Source organism: Theropithecus gelada, chromosome X (assembly GCF_003255815.1).
Source record: "Theropithecus gelada isolate Dixy chromosome X, Tgel_1.0, whole genome shotgun sequence".
Classification (NCBI taxonomy): Eukaryota; Metazoa; Chordata; class Mammalia; order Primates; family Cercopithecidae; genus Theropithecus; species Theropithecus gelada.
Window position 1 is genome coordinate 41390235 of NC_037689.1, and position 24254 is coordinate 41414488.

The window sequence follows — 24254 nt, forward strand, 5'->3', positions numbered from 1 at the left end:
GGAATGTGTGGGACACACAGACTGACATGTATCCCATGCTTGCTCATGACATTTCTATGTGTAAGAGATACCTGAGGTCAAAGCCACATTTTCTTCAGTTTTTCTTTATACCTCTAAAATGAAGGTTGGATTCAATTACCTTCATTCATTCATTCCTCATTCATTCATTCATTCGTTCATTCATTCAGCATTCTTTTCTAGAACTACCATGAGCCTCAATCTAAGCCGGATGCTGTATCTACAAAGGAGAGATGGGCAGAGTCCTAGATCTTTAAAGGGTTCAAAATTTAGCAGCAGAAGCACTATTCATGATAGCAAAGTAATGGAATCAACCTAAGTGCTTATCAACAGTGGATTGGATAAAGAAAATGAGGTGCATATAGATCATGGAATACTATACAGCCATAAAAAAGAATGAAATCATGTCCTTTGCAGCAACATGGATGCAGCTGGAGGCCATGATCCTAAGCAAATTAACACAGAAACAGAAAACCAAATACTACATGTTCTTATTTATTAGAGGGAGCTAAACAGTGGGTGCAGATGGACATAAAAATGGAAACAATAGACACTTGGGACTCCAAAAGTGGGGAGGAAGAGAGGGGGGCAAGGATTGAAAAACTATCTATTGGGTACTATGTTCACTATTTGGGCGATGGGTTCAATAGAAGCCCAAACTCCAGCATTATGCAATATACCCATGTAACAAACCTGCACATGTACCCCCAACCCTAAAATTAAAAAGACAATATAGCAGTGGAGACAGAGTCATTAACAGAGCATCACAATACAAAGGGATAAGCACTATGATAAAGGCACCTATAGAACAAGAAAACAAAGAGCTATAAACAAACGTTCATGGGAAAATATGCCTCACAGCAATGATGCAGCTTGCATTAAATTCTAAAGGATGGGTAAAATTTTGCCAAGTAGAGACTGGTGGAAAGGGTATTCTAGATAAAGAAAAGCAGGAGGCAAGGCAGGTATGTGTGCAGGGAATGGGGACTTCCCAGCACAGGATCAGGGGTGGCAGGGGTTCGCAGTGGGAGTTGAAGGGAGGTGACTGGAGAGCTGCTTGGGCTCAAAAGGCCAGCAAGGTAAGTTAGGGCCAATGTTACAGTTTTTGCTTTGTCTTAAAGGCAACCAGTAGTCATGAAAAATAAGTAGAGGCATGGCACAATCAAATTTGTGAATTTAAGACAATTGATCTGGTGGTATTGGGAGGAATGAAGAAGAAAAGCAAGGACATGCAAAAGCCAAGAAGACAATGGGGAGGTTGACACAATAATCCACCTAAGGCAGTGAAATTAAAGATGAAATTAAGGTTTGAGAGATACTTAGACTGCCTATCTAAAGGCAGTTCATAGTTTACAGTCACTACAGGGATAAATCAGTGATTGTGAATTGGTTTCACTATGATGGAAAAATTTCTAATTCTATTATGCCCTTAAGTCCACATAGATGCACGCCACATAGTTACTGGGTGTCAGTCAAGTGCAAACAACAATACTAAGTTCAGACTCCAATTTAGAGAGTCAGAGAGACAGATATGGTGGCTCAGGGAGGCATCGTGGAGAATTTACCCTAACGGGAAGCATTACAGTACAGGTGTCTCTCAGTGCTCTGATGCTAGCGTCGAAAAGTTTAGTGGAAAAATAATGGGCCTGTAATCATTTTGAACAGTCAGCTTCCTGTTAAAACACCAATCAATCTACCATTTGAAAATTAAAACATTGTAAAAACATAGACACGTGAGAAATTCCTGACACATATGAAAAAACATCTTTCTAATCTGACAAATTTAAACAGTTTAGTCAAATGTCTCCAAAAATGTCTTGAGCTGAAGACAATAATGGGAAATTTCTTTCCCCAGGAGAAATTTCCAGAGCTTTTCTGTCTTTCAGAGTAGAAAAGGGAAATAAAATAGTTTCAATCAGAAAAGAGGTAAATGCTTGCAATAGCGTTTTGTTGTTTTGTTTTCAACCAAAAAACTGCTACTTAAAAGGCTTATTATGCCTGTAATTCTAGCACTTTGGGAGGCCGAGGCAGTAGGATTGCTTAAGCTAAGGGGTTGGAGGTCAGCCTGGGCAACACAGTAAGACCTTGTCTCTACTAAAAAATTCCAAAAAATTTAGCTGGATGTGGTGGTGCACACCTGTAGTCCCAGCTACTTGGAAGGCTGAGGCAGGAAGATTGCTTGAGTCAGTAAGTTGAGGTTGCAGTGAGCCCCGATTGCGCCACTGCACTCCAGCCTGGGTGACAGAGCAAGATCTTGCTTTGGAAAAAAAAAAAAAAGACTTAGGGAATACATTGGAATATTATTCAGCCTTAAAAAGGAAGGAAATTGTCCAGGGGTGGTGGCTCACGCCTGTAATCCCAGCACTTCGGGAGGCCGAGGCAGGTGGATCATGAGATTGAGACCATCCTGGCCAACATGGTGAAACCCCGTCTCTACTAAAAATACAAAAATTAGCTGGGCGTGGTAGCATGCGCCTGTAATCTCATCTACTGGGAGGCTGAGGCAGGAGAATCGCATGAAACCGGGAGGCGGAGGTTGCAGTGAGTTGAGATCGCGCCACTGCACTCCAGCCTGGCGACAGAGCCAGACTCCATCTAAAATAATAATAATAATAATAATAATAATGATGATGATGGAAATTCTGACACTTGCTGTAACATAGATGAATCTAAAAGACATTAAAGTAAAAATAAGCCACTTACAAAAAAGACAAATACTGCATGATTTCACTTATATAAGGTACCTAGAGTAGTCAAAATTAGAGGCAGAAAGTAGACTGGTGGTTGCCAGGGGCTAGGGGTGGGGGCAGGTAGCTCAATGGGTATAGAGTTTCAATTTTGCAAGATAAAAAAAGTTCTGGAGATGGATGGTGGTGATGGTTGCACAGCAGTGTGAATGTCCTTAATGCCACTGAACTGCACACTTAAAAACGGCTAAGTTGCTTATGTTATGTATATTTTACCACCTATTCTTCTTTTCCTGTAAGCCTCTCTCTGGCTACAAATGTCTATTAGAAAAGGGAAAAAACAAAAAACAAACAAACAAACAAACAAAAAAGCAAAACTTGCTCATGAGGCTGTGATATCCTGATACTTAATATTCAACCACAAAATAATCAGGGGTGTAGTCAGTATCTAATGAGGTGAGTCAGAGAACAAACCCATCTTTTTCCAGAAGCTTTCCATCTCAGGGATGCCTGCTGTGTTCATTCACCTCCGTCTTACTTGAAACACTCTTTCTACGGCTCTGAAAGATAACCTACTGCTTCCATAAAGACTACGTCTAAATCTCGCTAACACTAAATAGCTCTGACTTTAATATCTTAGGACTCATTCTTTACTTTCATAATCTGCTCCACAGATTCCCAAAGAATAACATTTATTCCTTTTTTTCCCCATTATCTGGGCTCCTCTATTTTACAGAAAAAAGGCAGAGAATATTACGTCAAGTTACTTAAGAAGGCTCAATAATATCTTTTTCTTTCTTTTTTCTTTTTTTTTCTTTTTTGAGATAGAGTCTTGCACTGTCACCCAGGCTGGAGTGCAGTGGCGCGATCTTGGCTCACTGCAACCCCTGCCTCCCGGGTTCAAGTGATTCCCCCGCCTCAGCCTCCTGAGTAGCTGGAATTACAGGCATCTGCCACCACGCCCAGCTAATTTTTGTATTTTTAGGAGAGATGGGGTTTCACCATGTTGGCCAGGCTGGTCTCGAACTCCTGACCTTGTGATCCATCCACCTCGGCCTCCTAAAGTGCTGGGATTACAGGCGTGAGCCACCATGCCCTGCCAATGATATCATTTTTATATTTTGTTTTTATTAGAAAGAATGAGTTCAAGCCACATACTTATTCAAAACAGGAGCTTCCTAAATACAGCCAGAGGTAAGGTACAATTTTTTTTTTTTTTTTGTAAGAGACAGGGTCTTGTTCTGTCACCCAGGCTGGAGTGCAGTGGTTCCACCATAGCTCACCGCAGCCTCAACCTCCTGGGCTCAAGCGAGCCTCTCAAGTAGCTGAGACTACAGATACACACCATCATGCCCAGCTTTTTTTTTTTTTTTTTTTGAGACGGAGTTTCACTCTCATCGCCCAGGCTAGAGTGCAATGGCATGATCTCAGTTCACTGCAACCTCCACCTCCTGGGTTCAGATGATTCTCCTGTCACAGCCTCCTGAGTAGCTGGGAATACAGGTGCCTGCCACCATGCCTGGCTAATTTTTGTATTTTTAGTAGAGACGGGGTTTCACCATGTTGGTCAGGCTAGTCTTGAACTCCTGACCTCAGGTGATCCGCCCGCCTCGGTCTCCCAAAGTGCTGGGATTACAGGCGTGAGCCACTGCGCCCGGCTGCATGCCCAGCTGATTTTTAATTTTTTTTTTTCTAGAGACGGGGTCTCACTATGTTGCCCAGGCTGGTCTCCAACTCCTGGGCTTAAGAGATCCTCCCACCTCGGCCTCCCAAAGTGCTGGGATTACAGGCATGAGCCGCTGCACCCAGCCAAGGTCCACATTTGATACATCTTCTAGATGTATAGCAAAACATTTAGAAAGATGATTCTAAGGTGCTTCAAGAATGGAGATCCCAAAAGAGATCAAATTAAGCTCAGGACACTCCAGTTACTACTTAGTAAGACATATTCAACAATGAGGGGTAAATCCATATTGTATGCCTTCCATGAAAATATCCTAGATGTCAACTATTGGAATTCTCTCTCACCTCCCCCATGTTCCTACTGAACTCACTTTGAATCTCTAAACCAGCATTCACTGTCCTCTGTCTTGTATTTATGGCTACTTTTCTATGTGTCTGTTGAATCAACTGGACTATAAACGCTGGAGGAGGAGGACTGGGTTCTGGTAATCTTTGTATCTGCCCATGTGCCTTGCACAGGATATGCTAAATATTCTTAATTTACTTCAGTCAACAGGAAACTCAACATCCATCACAAAATATTTAGATTTATAGAGAAAGGCCTGAGTGCAATGAATTAACTAGGCACTAGGGATCTAACAATGGAATGAATAAACCCGTGCCACTTTCAGCACCTAGTGGTAAGATTGAATTAGTATTAAGAAGACTTACAGTTATGTAATCTTGTGGAAGCTACTTAACCTCTCTATGCCTCAGTTTTCACTTACGAAATGGGCATAACAATATACATCTCATAGGTTTTCTAGGTAGGTAAAGTGCTTAGCTATTATTACTGTTACTGAATTTTACTGAATTAAAAACTCTATCATCATAATGCTTCTTTATGAATTCTAGTTACAGAGAATGACGGTTTCAATTACAACTTTTTGAAACAGCAGGTTAACTGCTCTATTCCTCTGCTTGGGGACTTATGAGCAAGAAGCAACTTTTACAAGAGAATTACACATCATAGACATGCTGGGAGGAAAGTGGTAACTGAAACATGGAAAGAGAAGGAAAGCAACAGCCATCACCATAGAAGTCATTGCCCAGGAGGAAAAAGCTAATGGAACAAAGAACTTTCAGGTCAAGAAGGCATCAGGTAAGACGGTACCTACAGTGAGTGGCTGGAAGACCATCCCACGAGTCCCTCAAGTGCGGGTCCATGCCAACCGCTTCTGGCTGCATCCAAACTTATCTACTGTTAATGATGGAAAAACAACAAGGCATGTATCTGGGGAAAATGGGCTGTTGTCAGAGAACAGAAAGCCTTTTATTGAAACTTTTGATACTCAGGAGCAAACACACCACCATAGAAAATTACCCCAAGCCATCCTTTACAAAGCTTGGCATCCATTCAATAAGGGATGAAGAAATCCTAAATTGCCAGGCCAGATACTCCTCCCGACGCAGTTAAGAAACGGGCCAGATGAGACCATCAACTCATGTAGTACAGATTTCTAAAGCCACTAGTGGAAATAGCTGCCAGATACTTAGACATGAAAAGCTGAATTCATAGTCCTTTACCTGGAATTGGCCAGGCCTCCTGCCAAAGGCTTCTCTTAAAGGCTTCTTTCAAGATAAGTAAGGAAGGGAGAACTGGAATCCTGTTCAGATCCTATAGGGAGTACATTAATTCAACAAGTCTTTGCAGAATGCCTACTTCTATGCAGTCCACAAGCCCAAACTGCTTTCCCACGGTATTTTTATGTTTATGTTGTAAAGAAAATGTTGTGTTCTCAGCTATAACATGGTAGATTTAAACATAATGTTGATGGGAATTCACGCAACCACCAAATTCCAGTTCTCCCAGATCTGGTCCTCTATGTATCTAGAGCCTTAAAACCGAGCATTACACACAGCCTTTCAAAGGGATGTTTACAAAAAGTTTGTAATGACATGGGAAATTTTATATAATGCTAAGTGGAAAAGATACAAAGTTATGTGTGTGGAAAAAATTATGTGTGTGATATGATCTCAACCAGTTAAAAATGTATGGTAAAAGGACTGAAAGTAAATATTTTAAAAAGTTAACAGGGATTGCCCCAGCGTGATTAAATTATCAGTGCTTTTCAGCTCTTTACTTTTTTTTTTTTTTACTTTTAGTGTTTCTACAAAATAGTTACTACTTTTATAATCAGAAAAAATAAAGTTTTTTTTTTTTCTGTTTGTTTGTTTTTGAGATGGAGTTTCACTCTGTTGCCCAGGCTGGAGTGCAGTGGTGCAATCTCAGCTCACTGCAATCTCCGCCTCCCGAGTTCAAACGATTCTCATGCCTCAGCCTCCTGAGTAGCTGGGATTACAGGCGTGTGCCACCATGCCCAGCTAATTTTTGTATTTTTAGTAGAGACAGGGTTTCACCATGTTGACCAGTCTGGTCTTGAACTCCTGACCTCAGGTGATCGACCTGCCTTGGCCTCCCAAAGTGCTGGGATTACAGACGTGAGCAACTGCGCCCGGCCAGAAAAAATAAAGTTCTAAGAAAATAGCATACACTGAGGTAGTGAAAAATGATGTTCTACCCCTCCACATTATTGATGTCTTTCCATAAGGTCTGATTTGGTTTGCAACATCTCCCAACTAGAAATCACATGCAGCTTTCATTCGTGTGTCATTATATTTTCTTTTCCAAGTTATTAGTAAGGACGTTAAGAACATCAGATGTAAAATGAGTCATGACAGTAATTCGAAAGACACCACCCATATAGAATATTCCCTGCCATTTATCATCACCCTTTACTTATAGTTTTTTACAGTTAATATCTTTGTGACTAAGTAGACGATGTAAAGTAATTTCCAATTCATGCTGATCCAAATAAAGTATTGAGACATTGTATCAAATGTTTTCAAACTCAAAAACATATTTCCTGGTCTTCTAATTAAACCCATGAATTCCTTATTCATACATCTGTAAGGGACTGAAAAAAAGAGTTAACTTCACTTTGTAACGTTTTTCATATATGCTCAAGGATAATGCTTATAGATTCCTCATTTCCCAGTATTTGAAGAAGTATTGATTTAAAGGTTGTCATCTATTTGCATAGGATCCATAGCTTAATTGTTCAGTTTTCTAGCAGTTCTCTAGTTCTTCATAAGTAAAAATTCTTTTGAAACACAAATCAAAGTAATTACAGTTTCTCAAGTGGGAGAAAAAACAAGTGTGATGAAAACCAGGCTCCCCAAATTTTGAGGTTCCATTTTTTTTTGTTACTCTTAGAACTATTTACTTTAAGTATATCATAATTTTAAAATTACACAGATTTCACAGATACTTTCATTTCTCAGCTATTTGACAAGCATCTCCACTTAACATGAACATACTTTGATTTTGCTGACTTCAAAAACCATGACTGACTTTTTTTAAAAAATGGGATTCAAGTTTGGGGTGGGGACAGATTCAGTAAATGCAGTTAAGATGAAACTTTTTGTAGAGTAAATTCCAGTCTGGTGAAGCAAAAGGTCAATATAGTCTGTACTTGGCAGTCATTCATATTCATTCATTCGTTCATTCATTTTAACTTCAGTTTAATAGCAAGTCTTGGGAGGAACAGGAGTCTTAGGGTTGTAAGTTCTCTTTTAAGATGCCTGAGTTTTAGGCAAATTAAATCCTTATTATCTGAATAAATGGTAAGTCTTTCATCATTCATTTTGCATGTTCTCATCTTCCTGTACTAAAATATTTCCCCATTATTTTCTGCTTTCTCTGTAATACACACAAAGGCACCAAGCCACAAAAAATGCAAAAGAAAATCCTCATTTGAAAAACAAAACAAAACATGAAATCACCTATTTTAATCATGTGCTTCTTAAATGGTGCTTTTTGTGGTTATGTTATTTTTTAAGAGGGATATTTTGGTTTTTTTTAAGAAGAGTAGGGAAGACAATGTGCACAGTAAAATATCCCAATTGATACATTTTTCTGGTCTTGAGAAATTCCTTGTCCTTTTCTATTACAATGCAGAATGTTCATTTCAATGTTCTCCACTTATAAGTTCCGGAGAGCAGCAATTCTTCTTTGTGCCTTCCACAAAGACCTGCTATAGGCTCTGCACAGAGAAAACACAATACAGATTCATGGAACATGGTGACAAAGGAAGACAAAGATCAGGAACGGTACTGTTGGAATTGACAACACATTCCCTACTCCTGAGATATTACATTTTATCTAGTTCAAACATAAAGGTTTCGGTTGGTTATCTACCCAAATTTATAGGGACTTTCAGTAAAAGATTTCCAAATACTCACCCCCATAGGACAATGAATAGTTTATCGACCCTTATTACTGGCTACTTCTCCATTATTTCCAACCTGATCACCATGCTTCAAGTTAAATGGGGCTCCCTGCTGGGCACAGTGGCTCACGCCTGTAGTCCTAGCATTCTGGGAAGCCAAGGCAAGAAGATCACTTGACGCCAGGAGTTCAAGACCAGCCTGAAAAATGTGGTAAAAACTCACCTCTGCAAAAAATTTAAAAATTAGCTGGGCATGGTGGTGCACACCTGTAGTCCCAGCTACATAGGAGGCTGAGGCAGGAGGATTGCTTAAGCCTGGGAGGTCGAGGAGGCTGCAATGAGCCATGATCATGTCACTGCACTCTAACCTGGGCAACAGAGCAAGACCCTCTCTCAATCAATCAATCAATGGGGCTCCTCTCTCTCAGTCACCAGAGAGACCAGAGAACAGTCAACTGTCAAATCCTACATAATATATTTCCTCATGGACTCCGTTTACTCGTCTCTCTCTACTGCAATGACCACCGTTTCTCTACCACTCCTGATTTCTAATTTCTTAACCATTGTCACTGCCTTATGTCATCACCCCCTAGGATACTACCCCTATTTCTTTCTAGCCACTCAATTTCATGCCAAGATGATCAACTCCCAATCTTCAACTGATACAGAAAAGTCAGGGTTGGGCTACGCACAAACACACTGCTACTCTACGGCCCCACAGAACAAATTTTATTACTTGGAAACTTAGTGATCACTCCCTGACCCAGCTGTATCTCTTTCAGCGTCTCATTAATTTTCTCAAGACCCCTTTTCATCTCTTATCCAGACCACTTTTCTCCTCTCCTGCCAAATGACCTATGACTAAAGATCATAGAAACCTAGAGTTGCTTGAAATCTTGGGCACTGCATACAAAAATCATACCAAAATGTCAGAGATCCTATAACCCTTCACTGGAAAGTACAGCAAGGTTGTCCATGAATTACATTCTGCTCACCTCTATTGCAAATTGATATTGTGACAGGAATTGCTCAGGCAGATTATTTCCATGTGTGGGCATAGAGTTACCAGCTTCATAATGTTTTAGCCTCTTCTGAATTGAAAAAAACAACAGTATTGTACGTCTACTTTCTCTGCTTCTAACAATGCCTGAATGTAAAGGGAGTAACAGGGTTTGAGGCAAAATAAATACATGATTAGACACTTAAAATATACAAGGCATCTTGTTCTTCCAATGTAGTAACTAGACAATGCTAAGCACTACATCAAGAGAACAGTTTTGGACCACTCTAGGATCTAAAAATATTGACACTTTTTACATAATTACTCCTCTTGTTATCGACTTTGTGAATAGTCTAGAAAAGGTACCCAAGAAGTTCCAGAAAAGCTGCTTCTAATAGAGAGAGAAAATGAGAACCCAACTAAGAATTCAAAATAAAAAGAACAGATTGAGCAGATGTTACCAAAACAAATGGAGCAAAATATATTAAAGTCACTGGTGGGTGAAAAATCTTAGCAAGTAAAAGAAGAAAAAGAAAATGAGGCAGTAAATCCATCTTTATCATTTCTACTTTCCTCATTTTAAATGACAAAGCAGAAATACAACTTCTGAGTGATACAGACCTCAACTTTCTGCCTTCACTTTACCAAACCATGCCTATTTGATTCCTAAGAGTTCAAGGATAACTTTAATTGAGGTGACACTTCTGAGTCACAGGGCATTCGTAAAATGGCTTGAGGATGGCCTTTTGATAAAGAAGTGTCTTTTAGAGGCAATTCCAGCACACTTTTATTTTGTGAATTGCTCATTTTATAGGTCAGGTTTAGAGAGAGAAAAAAATATCTATTAGAGGTGTAATATCTATTAGAGGTTTATTATGATGTTTCAATTTGTTTCCAGAGCATTTATGGCTATACATTTATTTGGGATCTAGCCTCCAACATTAAGAGCCTGAGCTGGGAATAAGGCTGTCATCCTGTAGCTTTTAAATGGCCTCCAATGCCACAGAGAAGTACAAAACAGGCTGCTGACTGACTGATCTCTGTGATCTAAATTCTTTAAATGTAAGAAAAGACACACCACCATGCAGTCAAAGTAAGCTGGATAGCTTCTTTTAAAGTTGCCAGTTTTTATATAGCATTAAACTCATTCCATCCCACTGAAACCCAGTTGGCTAGAATATCATTTTACAACTAGTGAGAATATCAGAGAGAAAAAGACAGCTATGTACAAAGACACAATATTTTTAATGGCCACTCAAATTTTTAAAACCTTGGATTTCAGGAACCAAATGCATCTGCATACTTCAGGATATAAATATTATGAAAACAATTATTAATACAAGTAAAGAACAAAAGAGGGTCACAATTAAATACTTAGACTTTAGTACACTCCACTAAAGGCTACCAACTGAATTATTACATAAACGATTCAGCAAATAATTTGTAAAAAATGGACTTTCATTTTCTACCCCTAAGGAATTCCAGAGTACAAGGTGAAGAGGAAAAAAAAAAAATCAATCACAAAGCTAGCTTTATCCACCACATAGGATGAATCACATACCATTGCTTAGAATTATTAATAACAGTTGCACAAAAGATAAATTCATCTTTTTTCAAGATAACTGTTTTAAATCTACTCTCCAGTAAACCTTTGACTATAGATTCAGGTAAGTGGATTGGGCAACATGAAAAGCAGCAGTCTTGGTCACCATTAAACCTCTGAAACCAAGTAACTACCTGGGCACTCCACTAATTTTTTTCTTTGGGGCTGTGTGAACAGTGGGGCTGTGTTCTTCCTTTAAGCAATTTGTAGTCTCTTCAGATTACATGACTGATCAGCTAGTTAATGGTGATTCTAAGACTGTTTCCCAACTCATCATTTCAAGATGAGAATAATAATAATTTCCTTCCCCCTCAGTGACAGGCAACACGAACACCAACTCTAATTGCAGTGAGATACCACTTCACATCCATTAGGATGGCTACAAGAAAAAAAAAAAACAGAAAATAACAAGTGTTGGTGAGGACATGGAGAAATTGGAACTCTCATGCATTGCTGGTGGGAATGTAAAACAATGCAGCCACTGTAGAAAACAGTACAGCAGTTCCCCCAAAAAATATAAATCAGAGTTCCCATATGATTCAGCAATTCTACTTCTGGAGATATATCTAAAATAATTGAAAGCAAGAACTTAAACAAATATTGGTATGGCAATGAAGATTGTAGCATTATTCACAATAGCCAAAAGATAGAAAAAACCCAAATGTCCATCAACAGATGAATGGATAAACAAAATGAATTATATCCATAGAATGAAATAACACTCAGCCTTAAAAAGAAAAGAAATTCTGATATGTGCCACAACATGGATGAACTTTGAAGACATCATGCTAAGTGAAATAAGTCAGTCATAAAAGGACAAATATCCCAGGATTCCACATATGTGAAGTACCTAGTCAAATTCATAGAGACAGAAAGAAGAAAGGTGGCTGCCAGAAGTCAGGGATAGGAGGCATGGGAGGTTATTGTTTAAAGGGTACAGAGTTTCATTTTGGCAAGATGAAAAAGTTCTGGAGATGGATAGTGATGATGGTTACACAAATATATGAATGTACTTAATATCACTGAACTACACACTTAAAAATGGTTAAGGTGGCTAGGCACAGTGGCTCATGCCTGTAATCCCAGCACTTTGGAAGGCTGAGGTGAGAGAAACCTTCGAGGCTAGGAGTTCAAAATCAGTCTGGGGGCAACATGGTAAGACCCTGTCTCTACAAAAGGAATAAAAAGGCCAGGCACAGTGGCTCACGCCTGTAATCCCAGCACTTTGGGAGGCCAAGGCAGGAGGATTACGAGGTCAGGAGATCAAAACCATCCTGGCTAACACGGTGAAATCCCGTCTCTACTAAAAATACAAAAAATTAGCCGGGCATGGTGGTGGGCGCCTGTAGTCCCAGCTACTCGGGAGGCTGAGGCAGGAGAATGGCGTGAACCCGGGGGGCGGAGCTTGCAGCGAGCCAAGAACACGCCACTATACTCCAGCCTGGGCGACAGAGAGAGACTCCATCTCAAAGAAAAAAGGAATAAAAAAGTCAGTTAGGCATGGTGGCTCATGTCTGTACTCCCAGCTACTTGGGAGGCTGAGGCAGGAGGATCACTGGAGCCCAGGAGGTCAAGACTGCAGTGAGCTGTGATCACACCACTGCACTCCAGACTGGGTGACAGAGTGAGACTCTGTCTCAAAAAACAAAACAAAGCATAAAATGGTAAAGGTAGTAAAATTTATGATGTTATATATATTTTACAACAATAAAAAACCAATTCCACATATCTACAAGAGTGCATATAACTTTTACCATGATTTCCACCAGGAAGTAAAGTTAAGTGTATAGGATTCAGAAAGTCTTACTTTTGTTCTGTTGGGATTTCTTTCTTTCTTTCTTTCTTTTACCATATACTTGAATTATTTTCATTAAAAACAAAACTAGCCAGAATTAAGTTGACCTTTAACCTAGAAATTCCTCTCTTAAAAATTCAGCCTAAGGAAATAATCAGGGAAGAAACAACGATGGATATACAAGAACGTTGTCTTTAATGTTAAAAATGGGGGGAGCAACTTAAATAGTTATCCTTGGGAGATTGCTTCAACAAATGGTGCTGCATCTCTACAAGGGACAGAGACCCTAGGGAAATCATGAGGCTATCTGACAGCAAAAGGGGTCCCACAGTATATTAAGTTTTTAAAAACAGGCAACATTTGATATGACTTCATTATTGAATGAAGAGTGATGTGTGTACTGCATGCATATTCAGGCTCTGAAAAAAAGGTCTGGAAGAGGCCGGGTGTGGTGGCTCATACCTGTAATCTGAGCACTTTGGGAGGCCAAGGCAGATGGATCATCTGAGGTCAGGAGTTCGAGACCAGCCTGGCCAACATGGTGAAACTCTGTCTCTACTAAAAATACAAAAATTAGCCGGGCATGGTGGCGGGCACCTGTAGTCCCAGCTACTCAGGAGGCTGAGGCAGCAGAATCGCTTGAACCTGGGAGGTGGAAGTTGCAGTGAGCCGAGATTACACCACTGCACTCCAGCCTGGGCGACAGGGTGAGACTCTTTCAAAAAAAAAAGTCTGGAAGGATACATAAAAAATGTTAACTATGGTTGCTCCTGAATGATAGGATTGTGGGTAATTTTTTTTTTTTTTTGACACAGGGTCTCACTCTGTCACCCAGGCTGGAGTGCAGTGACACAATCTCAGATCACTGCAGCTTCAACCTCCCAGGGTCAGGTGATTCCCCCACCTCAGCCTCCCGAGTAGCTGGGACTACAGGTGTGCATGCCACCACACCCAGCTAATTCTTGTATTTTTCATAGAGACAGGGTTTTGCCATGTTGCCAAGGCTAGTCTCAAACTCCTGACCTCAAGTGATCCAACTGCCTCAGCCTCCCAAAGTGCTGGGATTACAAGCATGAGCCACTGCACCTGGCTGAGGGTGATTTCTATTTTATTTCTTTGTAGTCTTCAACTTTGAAGAATTATTATTATTATTACTATTATCATTACAAAGAGCTCTTGTAATGAGAAAAGTAACAGAGCTATTTCCATTTTGAGAAACAAACAAGCAAAGGGTTTAGGGAGCACTCACCAGTGCAACAAGTAGCTCAGACATCATGTGGCCAAGGCAAAACTTGTCAGGCCCCCCAGGGGCTACCATTCCTCTTCCATCTCCAGGCCCTAGCTGCTGAGAGTTTTCCATGTTTTTCATACCTTACAATCAATCATGCTTTCACTCATTTCCCCAAGGAAGATTCACCATCTTAATTTTGCATATAAATACCTCATTCAGATTTCTACTCATCAGAACTCAGAACAAAGACATCCAGCATAAGATCAGCAAACATAAGCTATCTTTCCCTAGGAAAATCCTCTCGAGTCATTTCCTACGAATATATTTTTATTCTAGCCAACCCCTAAACAGCACTCTCCTCATATATCTGCCTCTGTCCTCCTTTCTAGGCAAGCAACAGATGCCATTTAAAAACCTTTCAAGAAGTTCCCCTACTCTTAAAATGATAAGTTAAAACAATGTGTTTCCTTTTCGCCACGCTTTTTTTTTTTTTTTTTGTAATTTTGAAAATAGTATAAGTTAAAGCCAATAGAAAAAGACATAAAGGGACATATTTTATAGACCTCATCAATTCCCCCCTTAAAAATTTTTTTCAATGAGAGACAGGGATATGCAAGACATATGACACACATTAAGCCTTACTTATCCTGTGGTTTATTTAGGGAATTTTGTGTTTGGAAAATGACAGACTTCTGCTTTTAGGTAGACAAATATGAACAACTCACAGAGAAAAAAAAGACCACTTATTTCTAGCAAACTTTTAGAAAATCAAAATAATTTAGTGTCTTAATTTTTCTCTATACATGAGTACATACCTATAAATGCCCAGCACTACAAACTAGCCAAATATCTTTACCTCTATCATAAAAAAGCAGTTCAACAGCACCCAGAAGTCAGTACTCACAGCTGCTCCACTCACAAAGAAAACTCCAAATGTCGGTGCCCCTCAAGAGTGAAACGCCCCACAGCTGGCTTGCTCTGCATGGACATACCCTTCTCTCCTAAGCTAACCTGAAAAGCAAGCTGGATTTGTTTACTGCACAAACATCTGTAATTGCTAAACATCTCTGTGATATGGTGTAACAGTTACTGCTTGTGCAAACTGCCCATCTAAATTTCTCTCTGCAATATGAGCACATGAAAACCCAAGACACAGAGAGATTGGAAACATCTGTAAAAATTAATGGCCAAATTGACCAAAGCAGGAGGGATTAAAACAGCTAAATAGCTCCAGAGTAACATTCAGCTTTAGCAAATAATCCGTATACTCGATAGGTTCCTCCTCAGCTTATCCATAGCTCCCCTCTGTGGGATCCTAGCTGGCACACACATTGTTTCAACCCACTAATGCAAACCCATTACCCAGTCTTGCTACAAAATGTTATATACAGATAAGATACAGGTTAAGTGGATTTATTACAACTCTAAAAGCAAAAAAGAAAAGAAAATAAAATAAAAAAAGGAATACCTCTTCTCCCATGATGCAGCCAGCCTCCTCTCTTCAGTTTGAAAAGGTCCCAGAACTCCCCTGGAATCCTCCCACTTCCTTCCAACAGCACTGAGCCTCAGGACCCAGCCTAACCCTGAGTCATACTTGGGACCAAACGAGGAATGGGGAGAACAAAGCTCGCATTTGTTTATGGTTCAGGAAGCCAGGGCCGATTCATGGCTTGGGTGGCTTCGCGAGAAGTCCTCCTCCCTCGCCTATGTTGCTGCTACAATCTGGGCTCCCTTCTGGGGCCCCCAGGTGTGACCATTTGGACAAGGAACACACTGAGGGAGTGTTTATTTGGCAAGACCTAGTGATCACTTCTGTTTAAAAATGCCAGAGAAGAAATAAAAAGCCCACTATCTTTCAACAGATCATATGGCTAGAGAGTGAGGGATATCTAGAATATAGTCTGTATATGACATACCAATCATGAACATGCCTGTATTTTAAGCAAATATAATTAGTTGCATTACACAAAGATTACACACACACACACACACACACACACACACACACACACACGCACACACACAAACTGAAGAAGGAAAAACAGCCATGGCTTTATGGAAATACTTCCCCTAGGAAAAATACAGCAAGATTGCTGCCATGTCATCAGGAGTATCCTAACAGGCTGGAATGAAATATTTAAATCACAATCTTGTTCTTTCCCCCAAAAGAGATACCATTTTAATCGCCACTTCAATGAATCTAGAGCGCAGTGGTTAAATGTTCAAAACTCTGGAGCCAGAGTGTTTGAGATCAAAATTCCAGTTGAGCTACTTCCTGGCTTTGTGATCCTGAACAACTTATTCAACCTTTGTTCATCTCAGTTTCCTTATCTATAAAATGGGGATAATGGCACCAACCTATAGGGCTGTCTGGAAGATTAAATAATATCTGTAAAGTACTTACAAAAGTGCTTGGCACACAGTAAATATCATATTAGCCACAATTACAAGTTCAGGATAATTTCACAAATCAGGATGCCAAGTAAATAGTATCCTTATCTTACCACATTTCTCATATACTTAGACTTTGATGACCTGTTTCAGTTAATTATGGTCAATATTTAAATTTTTAATTAAACTAATTTAAAAACTATTTGCTTAATATTTATTAACTGCCTACACTGTATCCAACTCTGTAAGGGGCTTTACATAAGATGCTGTCCCAGTCCTCAAGAAATTTACAATCTCCTTGGGTAAATAAGACATAAATCTGTTTACTTATCACATACACACACAAATATAGGTGATGTCACTAGGTGGTAAATGACAAATACAATTGCTACAGAATTAGCATTTGGAATTCAGAGAACAGATAAAAAATTACCTTATCAAAACCCAACTAGGATGGAGGAGAATAAACAAATCTCCTGTGAAGGATTCCAAATCATTTCTTTAGATACTCCTCCCTCAAGGAGGTAGAGTGAAACTCCCCACTCTTTAAGTGGGAGGGGCACAGAGTACCCTTTTTCCAAAGAGTCAAGTATGGAAAGAGGGAAAAAAACAGGACTTTCTAGTGGAGAAACCTGACTAACACCTACGTCAGCCAAGGTGACTAAGGTTAACATCTATATCGATAAGTATGGAATTAATATGACGTAATGAGAGCACTTCACCTCTGTGTCCTTCCTCCCAAAAACCCACAACTCCAATCTACTCATGAGAAAAACTTCGGACAAATGCTTATTTAAGGACATTCTACAAAACTGAAAATTGCCAAGGTCATCAAAAATAAAGAAAGTCTGGGAAATTGCTGAAGCCTAACAAGATGAGAAATCTGAATGTGGTATTTTAGATGGGATCCTGGAACAGAAAAAGGACACTGGATAAAAACTAAGGACATCTGAATAAAGCACGGACGTTAGTCAATAATGATAATATGGGCCAGGTATGGTGGCTCACGCCTGTAATCCTAGCACTTTGGGAGGCCAAGGTGGGTGGATTACTTGAGGTGAGGAGTTCAAGACCAGTCTGGTCAACATGGTGAAAACCCGTCTCTACTAAAAATACAAAAATTATCCAGGCGTGGTGGCGGGTGCCTGTAATCCCAGCTACTCAGGAGGCTGAGGCAGGAGAATTGCTTGAATCGGGGGCGGGGAGCGGAGGTTGCAGTGAGCCGAGATTGTGCCACTGCACTCCAGCCTGGGCGACAGAGCAAGACTCTGTCTCAAAAAAAAAAAAAAAAAGATAATATGAAATGTACCATGTTAATGCAAGATGTTAACAAAAGAGGAAGCTGGGTGTAAGGTATGTGGGAACTCTATTATCTTCACAGCTTTTCCATAAATCTAAAACTACTCTAAAATTAAAAGTTGATTAAAAAACTAATTAGAAAGGTAAACCTGCTGAATGTAAAGGTATATATAAATAAACAATCACAATAAATATCTGTGACTTATAGTCATACATGTTTATGCCCATGTGTATATCATGTAAATCTATTTAACAAGGCCCTCTCAACTTAAAATTTAAAAATTGTCTCTATCTTCTTAGCCTATCTATTAATGAAGATAGTAGAATGCTGACTTCTGGCTTTTTCATTCCCAAAATACACAAAAGAATTTTCTTTGAAAGGAAACTTGGCTCTTCTGTCAGTGTTGCTGCCAACCCAGGCAACGGCGATCCAGCTTAAAGAGTGTGCATGAGGTGGGCCCATCTGCCCCTTTCCAAGAGCTACTAGAAGTTCCTGGTGCCTGGCCAATTAGTCATCAACCACGGAGCCCCGGGGCTGGCAAGTCTCCCAGCTACTTCCTCTCCCATCTCCAGTCCACATTCCTCGGCACCTCCCCAGTTATCTCTCTAAAGTATAAATCTGATCACGCTGCTGCCCAACTGAACTCCTTCACCAACTTGCCCGCCCACCCAGAAGAAGGGCAGCTTGTGAGTGGGCTGGCAGAGCCCTGCAGGAAGAGGCACTGCCTCCCCTTCAGCTGCCCACTTCCTCCACTACCACCACCACGGCCCCTGCACCCCAGCCTAACCCACCTCTTCCTTCAATATACTCATGCTCTCTCCTTGTTCACACACACACTGCTAGTACCACGAATTCCCAACATCTTTTAACACCTTGCTCAAATACCACTTTCCTTAAAAAGAGACTCAGGATACCCCATCCCTTCCTTCTTGACCTGGAGGAAAGTTAGTAGTTTCTTCCTTTCTATTCTCATTGATGCTTTGGACATGCCTCTGCTAGTCTTTCCCCTTACATTATAATGACTTTTATACATACCCCCTTCTCTCCAATGTAGGGACAATCCAAAGCATTAAATGAGAAGCCTGTATATGACAGCTGATCCAAGGTGTGACTTAGGGCAGGAGGTGTTAACTCCATTCAGATGAACCACACCAGACCTACTCCACCCCAAATAAATAACCTGTCAGGTAAAAAAAACTGTACTTACTATGCAAATAAAACATCTAGACATGCCATTTAGCCAATCCCTTTCCAAATGGATTGCCACCCCTTTGTTCATTTACATAGAAATCCCAGAGCTACCACTGCTAATCCATAAAAGGCATTCAATAAAGCTTCACACTGCTGATTCATAAAAGGCATTCAATAAAGCTTCAGTGAATGAATGAATGAGTGAATTAATGAACAAATGGAAGAGTGAATCTTAGCTAGACCGCAAGCAGATCCCAACCAGAATTGGATTAGCACAAAACACTATCTTCATTCATCCAGTCCACAAATATTTACTGAGGGCCAACTATCATTTAACAACTATTTTCATAAACAGTAAATGGTGACTAACACAGACAAGGTCCCAAATTATGGCACTTACTTTCTAGCAGCTGACATTTAAGACTTGGTGATGTGAAACAAACAGCCAACACAGATATAGCAAAATTCCATTGTACTTCTTGGAGTTTGAAATTTGCCATAATAAAAAATTAAAGAGGCCAGGCACAGTGGCTCATGCCTGTAATCCCAGCACTTTGGAAGGCTGAGGCAGGCGGATCACCATAGGTCAGGAGTTCAAGACCAGCCTGGCCAACATGGTGAAACCCCGTCTCTACTAAAAATACAAAAATTAGCCGGGCATGGTGGCCCACACCCATAATCCCAGCTACTCGGGAGGCTGAGGCAAGAGAATTGCTTGAACCTAGGAGGCAGAGGTTGCCACTGCACTCCAGCCTGGATGACAGAGCAAGACCCTGCCTCGAAATTAAAATAAAATAAAATAAAAAATAAATAAACAATAAAGAAATAACCCTGGAAAATGTACTGTCATTTATAGGTACTCTTTCGACTTTAATAACAATAAGGACAACAATAATAACTAACGTTAATCAAGTGATTACTATGTGCCAGGCACTTCTCTAACCATTACATGTTACTTAATCCTCACAACAAGCCTCTGGGGTAGATTCTCTTGTTACTCTAATTTTACAGATGAGGAATCAAAAGCACTGAGTGGTTAAGTAACTTGTCCCAGGAAGAGGCAGAGTTGAGATTTGAACCTGGGCTATCTGTCCTCCATGTTTAATAACCACTATACTTTTTTTTTTTCTCTTTTTTTTTAAGGAGTCTCGCTCTGTCGCCCAGGCTGGAGTGCAGTGGCACAATCTCGGCTCATTGCAACCTCTTCCTCCTGGGTTCAAGCGATTCTCCTGCCTCAGCCTCCTGAGTAGCTGGGGCTACAGGCACATGCCACCACGCCTAGCTAATTTTTTTGTATTTTTAGTAGAGACGGGGTTTCACCATGTTAGCCAGGATGGTCTCCATCTTCTGAACTCATGATCCACCCGCCTCGGCCTTCCAAAGTGCTAACATTACAGGCGTGAGCCACTGCACCCAGCCAACCACTATACTTTTAAAAACGCAATTTGAAAACCTTCTGGGAACATGATTCTTGGTGACAATCGGGCCGCAACTAAATATTTCTTAGACAATACGCTAGGCTGAGTGTTTTAGAAAGTTCACGTCAAACATATACAAAACAGAAAGCAGCACCCAACATGACAAAGAATAATCCTGTAATACTGGTTCACTGTTTCTGTTTCCCTTTCCTGACCAACTCCCCTCCTCCTTCCTTACTTTTTCCAGATCAGGAAACAAAACAGAGATACTCTGAGGAGAAAGAAGCCAAAGTCTGAAAATGTATCTCAGGTAGTCTTCTTTATTTTTTTTTTTATTTAATTTTTGTGGGTATATAATAGGTGTATTTATGGGGTACATGAGATGTTTTGATGCAGGCACGCACTGTGAAATAAGCACATCATGGAGAATGTCTGAAAATCCCAAACACTTCATTCAACCCAGGTAACCAGTGGGCATCTTAACACCATCTGCTCATTAAAAACCACAGGTTTTCCAACAACTCAAGAGACACCGTCTTATTTTTCAACCAAAATGAGGGACAGCCAATACTCTAGGTCTCAGATAATCACAACAAGGTTTTGACCCTGGTGTTTTAATCAGTCAAAGAGTATATCTCATTAGCTCCTGGAGGTCTCTAGAGCTTATTTCTAGTCTTCAAAGGATTAGAACATAGATCTCTCATTTTTAAGGAACAAAGATCATCACTTTATTGACATGTTTTAACTTTATATGATTATACAGCTTAATACATTTTTACTAGAATGGATAAAAAGACTACCTGGGTGGGGGCTGGGTGGAAGGTGGGGATGGTTAATGGATACATAAAAAATAGAAAGAATGAATAAGACCCACTATTTGGTAGCACAACAGGATTACTATAGTCAATAATAACTTAATTGTACATTTTAAAATAACTTAGAGTATAATTTTATTGTTTATAACTCAAAGGATAAATGCTTGAGGGATGGATACCCCATTCTCCATGATGTGCTTATTTCACAGTGCATGCCTGTATCAAAACATCTCATGTACCCCATACATACACCTATTATGTACCCAGAAAAATTAAATACAAAAAAGACTACCTGGGATACATATGAAAATATTTAAATTCTCTTACTGTAATTTGGCTAATTAAAAACTTGATTAGTGACTCTCATTTATACACAATTTTAATTCTAATTATCTGTCACAGGTGAAAGCTACAATGTGGATACCATAAAGGCATTAACTTGGGTGACTATAATTCTATAAATGAGATTCAAGATGACAAGAGTTGAAAAAGAGACTGTTACAAACACAACACCTTTTAGAAAGTGTAGACAGAATTCAAGAGAGAGATGTCAGAAGTCACTAATGGAAATCAGCTAAGACAGGAAGACCATGGGAAAGAAGCTTCTTGAAAGATTTATCTGTAGGGAATCCAGTAAACAACCAACCTGGTAAACCATGAAGTTTAGAAATCTCTTCTCCAGCAAGGCAAAAAAGACTGCTTTTTCAAATAATTAAGTCGGCCAAGACTGGTAGTGCCTAAAGGGCTAGGACATGGAATCCGCTGGCACCAAAGAGCCAGCATTATTCTATATAAAGCCATGTCAGGTTAGGTCCTGAGACTCACTCGAGTATCTGTAACTTACCTATCCATGTGTAATACCTGACACTCCTTTCCTTAAGTGGTTGGTCAGAAGTGATCATCTAAGTGACTCATAACAAGGGAAGGAGTTTGGAAAAAGAGAGTAGGGCCAGGCTGGGGTCACAGGAAAATAGCCTGATGAGGAAATTCCCTCTCAGGTCCACAGGTGGGAGACAGAGGTACCAGCTGCACTCATGAGAAAACAATCCTGTCTGGGCTGCCTTCTTGCTCAGAGTCTTTCAACCCAATCTCTAGGCTGATGACTCTGAAACCTACATTTACAGTTCTCTCCCAGTCACCAGACTTATTTATCCATCTGCCTGCTGGATGCCTCTACTTGATACAGTGCCACAAGAAACTTCCAAATCCAGCTAGTCTAACCCATGTCCTTCCTCCCCAAATATCTTCTTTCTCCAGTGTCTTCTAATCCGAAAATAGTACTCAGCTGCTTAAGCCAGTTGCCCTAGGCACCATCTTCAAGTCCTCCCTCTTCTTTATCCCCCACATACTATCAAACTTGATTCTATCTTCAAAATATTTCCCCAAACCATCCATTTCCCTCCATGACAATAGTTCAAGCTGTTAAAACATCCCTTATCTTGATGTCCCCTTCTATGTAAAGAAATTCAGATGGATGCTCTCTGGACACAATTAGACACTCCTGCCATTCTCTTCCCCTTTATGTATCCTTCCCTGGGAGAGTGAAATTACTTATCTGATAGGTGAATTTAAGAAAAATATACTGGGCATGCTCAGCTTAGCTCTTATCTTTCCTCCCCTTGGAAGTCAGCCTTCTGTGCTGTTCCTCAAGGGGCAGGTTCTTCTATCTCACATTGGCCTGAGTTAGTCCAATGTTGCTGAGATTGTGTGGGCAAATCTGTCTAATTCTGGGAATCAGCTGGCAGGCCCATTTGTCTCTCACACTAATCTATATCTTCCAACTTTGCCTTCATCAGTAATGACATGCAGTAAAACATATGCATAGCGAGATCACAAATCATAAGTGTTCAGCTTGAGAACATTTCACAAAATAAAATAAGGTCTATACAAATAGAGGGATATACCATGTTCATGAATTAGAAAGGTACCAATTGTCATCAAAAGTATCTACAGATTCAACGTACTCTCAATCAAAATTCCAGGAGGGTTTTTTGTTTTTTTTTTTTTTTTTTGATGATGATGATGGGGGATTGACAAACTGATTCTAAAATTTAAATTAAAATACAAAGGGCCAAGAATAACTTAGGTAATCTTGAAGAGGAATAAATACCTAGACAGCATAGAATGGGCACAAGGAAAAACAGACCCACAGAACAGAGTCCAGAAATAGGCCCACTTATATATAGCCACTTAGGTTATGACTAAGGTGATAGGGCTGTGCAGTGTAGAAAGGATGATCTTTTCAATAAAGAGTGCTGGGTCAACTGGATATCTATAATGAAAAAAAAATCAGCAAAATACTTTGATTATCCATTCACTCACTCATCTAATTAACTGGTTTAGAACCTAGATTTGGAGTGGGGGGCTATTTATTAGGAAAGCCAGTATGTTTCTGTTACCTCTCTTTTGAATTTTACTCACCCTGTCTTCTGTAATCCACTCCCCACACTGCAGTTGGAATACTTTCTCTAAACCACCTATCTGATCATGTCACTCTCTTGCTTAAAACACTTTGATAGTTTCCCATTGCTCTCAAGATCAAGTCCAACTTCTTAATAAGTCTCACAAGACTCTTCATGATCTGGGACCTGCTTCTTTCCCCACATCCTGCTGGAGCCTCTACACATCATCTGTGCTATCTCTTTCACCCTTCAAGGCACTTATAGATGTTGCTCTCCCTACCTTAATAACTCTATGCCTACTGGACCCATGGTTTTCAGCCTCAACATCACTTCCTGTAAGAAGCTGGTAAACACACACATGAACGAACACACACCTTTGAGCCTCCCTAATAACTCACCACTTCCTGCAATGCCTGAGGGCTCCTACAGCACAACACTGTGTTCTCAGC

General features: G+C 40.1%; 1 protein-coding gene across 11 annotated transcripts in view; it reads right to left on the minus strand.

The window, feature by feature from the left end:
* Window positions 1-24254, minus strand: part of SH3KBP1 (SH3 domain containing kinase binding protein 1) — a 357800-nt gene that overhangs the window by 128780 nt on the left and 204766 nt on the right. For 2 of the 11 annotated variants that reach the window (XM_025372234.1, XM_025372233.1), the window contains exon 1: window positions 15757-16009. The exons of the other annotated variants lie outside the window; for them this stretch is intronic. In XM_025372234.1, the coding sequence (XP_025228019.1) occupies window positions 15757-15768 (12 nt within the window). In that variant the 5' untranslated portion in view covers window positions 15769-16009. Of the gene's footprint in view, window positions 1-15756; window positions 16010-24254 lie in introns of those variants that run through there. 11 annotated transcript variants of the gene reach the window in all.